At 40.2% G+C, this 6,000-nt stretch overlaps 1 protein-coding gene across 1 annotated transcript in view; it reads left to right on the plus strand.

Annotated features, from left to right (window-relative positions):
* The window catches only part of GYG1 (glycogenin 1), a 45,528-nt gene that overhangs the window by 3,791 nt on the left and 35,737 nt on the right, over nt 1–6,000 (plus strand). The window contains exons 2-4 of the mRNA XM_069104723.1: nt 586–721; nt 4,913–5,087; nt 5,368–5,530. Of these exons, the coding sequence (XP_068960824.1) occupies nt 586–721; nt 4,913–5,087; nt 5,368–5,530 (474 nt within the window). The remainder of the gene's footprint in view (nt 1–585; nt 722–4,912; nt 5,088–5,367; nt 5,531–6,000) is intronic.

The raw sequence follows: 6,000 nt of genomic DNA on the forward strand, positions 1-6,000 counted from the left end.
TTTTTTTTCCTGAGGCTTTCTTGTGTGGTATAGATTGGGCATTAGAGGTCCTGGGTTCAGATCCTAAATCTGCCATTTTCCCTCTTTGTGACTTTGAAGAAGGCATTGAAACTCCCTGGGCCTCAGTTTCATCAGTAAAATGGGAGAGTTATATTAAATGATAAGAATAGGGCTGATGATAAGAATGATACAGTAAGAATAGGATATGATATGATAAGATGATAAGAATAGGAGTTACACCTCAAGTTTAATAATTATGTTTTCCTTGTTTAGTTGCCCTATGTGATCCAAGCTGCTCTGCTAACTGCTTATGCTTCTTTGTACAAAAGCAAATGTGATCTCAGATTTGCTGCTTTTGCTAAATGATTGTAAAAGAAAAAAGCTTGACATTGACTACAGGGGATTTCCCTGCACTTTCTCCCTCCCAGAAAGTGTCCTTGATCTTAGCCAAAAGGCCAAGAGAAGAGATAAGTAATAACCATCTGCCTCCTCCCCAAAGGGAACGGACTGTTCTGTCTTGCTTTTTTTTTTTTTTCCTAATTCTTGGAATACTGTAATCAGTGTCATCTCTCTTTTTCTATTAAGATCAGTCTTTTGTGACTTTGTCGACAAATGACTCCTACGCCAGAGGAGCCTTGGTGCTTGGCTCCTCATTGAAACAACACAGAACGACAAAAAGGTTAACAGTGCTGATAACCCCGCAGGTCTCCGAGTCTATGAGGTAAGACATTCCTTCTATTTGTTACTTGTTGTTAAATTTCTGGCCTCTCTGGCATGCAGACCAGCTACTTTTCAGGAACTAACTTATCAGTGCATAGAAATTCTGACTGCTGCATGAGGCGGTCTGGTAGAGTGAATAGCATGATAACTGGGGAGTCAGGAAGGCCTGAGTTCGTATCCTACCTCTGATGCACCCCACTGGTCACCTCACCTTTCTGAGCTTCAGTGTACTTATCTGTAAATGAAAATAATAATGCCCCAGTACCTAGTTCATAAGGTTGTTGTGAGGCCCAGACACTACATATGGGCTGCTTATTCATTTATCACGCATATACTTATTTATTAGTATTTGAAAGGATTTTGTAACTGAAACTCTTTTTGCTAGATTGCTTTCAGGATAGCAGAGTACAAGTTTTATTCCTCATCCCCATCCCATTGTCCCACACTGTTTATTCTTTCTCGTTATAAGAAATGGAAAGAAAAACATATGAGCAGCATCCCTAAATAAATCCTTTTTAAGAGAAGAATAAGAGAATCATTCCAAAGAAATCAGTCGCTTGTTTTTTTTGTTTATGTGTAAAGCCAGTTCTTTAAATACTTTACAACGTTTACCTATAGCTTTACAGAGGCACACTTCCCTTGCCATCCCAAAATGGAATGCCATCTTAACTGGAATGTCAATACTTCCCCCCACCATTTTATAAGGAAACTCTCCTGGGGACTGTAACACAAAACTAGGGATGTTATTCCTGGGCAATAGGAATGACATCTTGAACCATTGGAAGGACTATGAAGACCTTTCATTTCCATCACAATCATCATCTCTTCTTAATTCTAAGAGATAGATGGCTCAGTGGATAGAGTGTTAGGCCTGGAGTCAGGAAGACCTGAGTTCAAATATGGCCTCAGACATTTACTATCTGTGTGACTCTGGGCAAGTCACTTAACCCAGTCTGCCTCAGTTTCCTCATCTGTCAAATGAGCTGGAGAAGGAAATGACAAACCACTCCAGTATCTTTGCCAAGAAAACCCCAAATGGGCTCATGAAGAGTCAGACGCACCTCAACAATGTCCTTTATTTGTTTACACTTGGGCTAGAGTTTTGCACCTAGCTGAGTTATTCCCAGCTCCAGGTACCTAGAGGCCACCGGTGGCTTGTTCACCTTGATTTGGCTGTCGTTAAAACAGAAGTATCTGAATTGGTCCATTAGGGCTTAATATAAGTTTAAAAATATAATGAGACTCACTCTAGGAGTTCCATTTTGTGTTTACTTGCACTTGAACCCGTTTTTTCAAACTGAATAGGTCCTGCTGTGAAATTTCAGAAGTCAAACCCTATGCCAAGAGCACCAGAAAAGAGGGCATATACCATCCTCTGTTCCTGGGGGTCAGTAAAGTTTGATGCCAGAGAGGTGGCTTCCCACTGTGTGGTCTATTAAAGAAAAGATGTACAAGGAACTAGCAGAACTGACCAAGGTTGGGGCAGAGGGTGACTGTTGTTGGCTTGTTTTTTGCTTATTATTGGGTGAACTGGAAAATACTTCTTTCTCCCAACTTTGGGAATTGTTTTGATATTTCCTGCAGCACAGATAATGGGGTGGACTGGAAAGAGCCTTGGAGCAGTAGCTCAGAAACATCAGCTGTAGTACCAGCTTAGCTGAGCATGTCATTGGCCCTCTGAGGCTCTCTTTCCTCCTCTCTGAAGTGACCTAGTGATTAGCCTCTCCCAGTCTATTTCTAAAATCCTTTCCAGCAAAGACACCAAGAATTTCAGACTTGAAAGGAACTTCAGTGGCCCATTACAGAATACCTGACAAATGGTTGTTTAGCCTTTACTTGAAGGGAAGAAATCCCTACCACCTGGTAATAGTGAAGTCTAGTAGAAAGAGCTCTAACATTCTATCGAGGGGCAGCAGAGAGGATCTGAGTTCAGATCCTGCCTCTCTGTCACTTATTCCCTATCTGACCTTGGACAAATTGCATAACCAATCTGGGCCTCAGTTTCCTCTTCTGTCAGATGAGAAGGTTGGACTCAGTGCCATCTCTATATCTGTGATATGAGGATCTCTTGAGACAGCCCATTTTACTTATGTGGAACTACAGTTCTTAGAGTTACACAGACCTAAAACCCAAGTCTTTAAAAATTATTTTACTTTTTTAATGACCAAATCTATTTTCTCTTCTTCCCCTTCTACCTCTTTGGAAAAGAAAAAAGAGAAAAGGAAAAACAAGCCTCAATTTGTCTCTTGACTGCTGCCAGTTCTGCCCTCTGGGGCTAACCAGAACAGGTCTAATTCATACCGTGATGAGGCTTTGCATATTTGAATATAGATATCATATCTCCTCCAAGGCTTCTCTTCCAGTTCAATTCTATGGACTTAATTCTTTAAATATTCTAGATATTGGAATTTTTGTTTGTTTGATTTTTGTGGTTGGTCCTGACCTGTGATTTTTTTTTTTAATCATCGTGAGGAATGTCTGATATGGAAACTCTGCCACTGCAGATTGGCAATACATCTGTGACTGAGAAATCAGAAGACTTGTCCATGGTCACTCAGTTAGTAGGTGTGAGAGGTAGGACAGGAGCTCAGGGCACATCCTTGGAATTGTTACTGATTTTCTGTTAGTGGGACTTAGGTCACTAGTCCTTCTCGAGAACTTTGTTAAACTTGCGTTGGTTCAATTTCTGTCATAGTGAGACATGACCATATCCCAGACTTGCTATTCATTGATCAAAAGGAGTAGTCCCTACAGTGCCTAGTACAGTGCTTAGTAGAAACGTGACAAATGCTTGTTAAACTTGCTGTATAATTCTGAAACCAATGGTACCAGAAAATTAAATTAATAGCTTGGCTTTGCTGACCTCTGAGATTTTTGTGGTACACAGTTTCAGATGTCTAATGTTCATGACTTCTAACTATTTTAGGGGGGAAATGTAATTCTATATAACACATCTCCTAGAGAGTAAGTGAATGGTAGAAGGATCTCGGATTTCATCAGTGGGAATGTCCTGGTCTAAGTATCCCCTCTGTGATTTAGTAGGTTGGGCAAGAATTTATTTTGTAAGTGTGTACTATGCATTTGGTGCTGGGGATAGATGGACAGTGATGGAACAGTCCCTTAGCCTCCCATTCTACTGGGAAAATCAAACATGGGCACAAGTAAGTATGTACAAAATGTAGGGATAAGGACTAGACATGATTTCATGAGTATAGGGAGCTCCCTTTAACAAAGGAGACTAGCAACTTCTCTTTGAGAAATCACGGGACTTGTCCAGGGTCACCCAGCCAGTCCTTGTCAGAGAAATGTTGGCTATCCTACACTACACACACGAGTAATCTCTGGAAGAACATTAACAACTGGGAGGTGAATTGTGAGGAGAGTCTTCAGGGAGGAGGCAATGAGCTGAGCTTAAAAGAGCTAAGGTTTCCTGTAGATGGAACATATTTTATAATCCTCATCTCTGATAAGCAAATTAGCAAGCACTATCTTCCAAGGTAGTGTAATGTTCTTTAGAAGAATGAAAACCAAATGTTTAGTAATACTCTGTATAAGAATGAACCTTGTCCCACTCTTTATTTCAGGGGAATGCATATTTGCAAATAGTTAATAATCATTCTTGCAGGTTTATAAATCAACATGGTATTTAGTATACCAGAAATAAGAAAATGTAATCCCTTGTTACATTGCTGCCATCATAAAGCCGGATGTCAGAGGGGTGAGAGAAGAAACAGGGGCCACGCTTCCATTATAAATTTTCATAAAATAGTGATTGGGAAGAAACGACAGTTACAGTGTGGCAGAGAAGCACAGTTTGTGCTACAGTATGATGGAATAGGTAGCATAATGGGGGAAAATTGATCAGAGTAACCAACTGATAGAAGAGGCATAGAAAGTTTGTCACAATAAGCAATTGATAGAAAAGGCATAAGGGATGAGTAAGGGGAATAGCAATCATATGTCGAAGTGGGGTTACTAGTTCTAATTTTCTGCTTTTTTAAAAGTGTTGAGCTCTGTAAACTGAATTTTATTTATTTTTGTTGAAGTTTTTGTTTTTATAATAATTTTATTTTGACCATGTCCCTTTCCTATCTCCTTCCCAACAAGCCATTTCCTATAAGAAAAGGAAGAAAGACAGGGGGAGAAAGCAGTTTAGCAAAATTAACCAATCAACTGGACTTTATTTTAACAGGAAAGTTTTAGAGAAGATTTTCGATGAAGTCATCATGGTCGACATCTTGGACAGCAGGGATTCAGCTCATCTAACCTTAATGAAGAGACCTGAACTGGGTGTCACGTTAACCAAACTCCACTGCTGGTCACTAATTCAGTATTCAAAATGTGTGTTCATGGATGCAGATACTCTGGTGAGTCTAGATACCCATGGTGGCTAAAAAGACTATATATAGTAACTGAGACCTGGTAAGTGTTCAAAGCAATACAAGTAAGACTTGACAGGAAAGGATGATTAAAACATCAGATGTCAACAGAGAGGACAGAAAAGCAAAGCCAGACCATCTTAAATCTGTCCCTGGGACTTCTGATAAGTGCCACCTTGATGCTGTGGAAACTTACAGTGGGAGGATGGCAGGTGATGGATGGAACAGGGTGACTTTCTATAAATTCCCTGTTTTCCTTTCGAATTAGGTACTGACAAATATTGATGAGCTTTTTGAGAGAGAGGAGCTCTCGGCAGCACCAGACCCAGGGTGGCCTGACTGTTTCAATTCTGGAGTCTTTGTTTACCGACCTTCCATTGAAACATACAATCAGCTGTTGCATATGGCTTCTGAACAAGGCAGCTTTGATGGTATGTATCCTGTTTGGTTGGGTGTTTGATAAGATAGCTTTAAAATATTCTCTAATGGTGTGATGAGAAGAGCAATCACCTCCCAAATCCCGCTTAAATCCTTTTATTGGGTAGATTATGTTGTCTACCCACTCATGTGCTATAGAAAATTCTTGGTTTTAGTTTGCCTGTTTAGAGTCAAGAGAGAGAACAAGCATGGTTTTGGATGGCTTTCGTTATATCTAAATTCAGTCCAAATGCATTTTGATTGTTAAGGACTTGGATATCCTGTTGCCGAATTTAAACAGAGGCAGTCAGTCTTGATGAAGGCATGCATTTTCCAATATGAGATGAACTTGAGTTTCTGCAGAGATTTGTAGGAGCCTTAGAGATCTAATTCTCCGCTCTTCAGGAAGGATAATGATTGCATTGAAGGGTGTGTGTGTGTGTGTGTGTGTGTGTGTGTGTGTGTGTGTGTGTGTGTGTGTGTG

This window comes from Petaurus breviceps, unplaced genomic scaffold (assembly GCF_028583685.1).
Source record: "Petaurus breviceps papuanus isolate PSGF00001 unplaced genomic scaffold, PetGlider_PUasm1.0 688, whole genome shotgun sequence".
Taxonomy (NCBI): domain Eukaryota; kingdom Metazoa; phylum Chordata; class Mammalia; order Diprotodontia; family Petauridae; genus Petaurus; species Petaurus breviceps.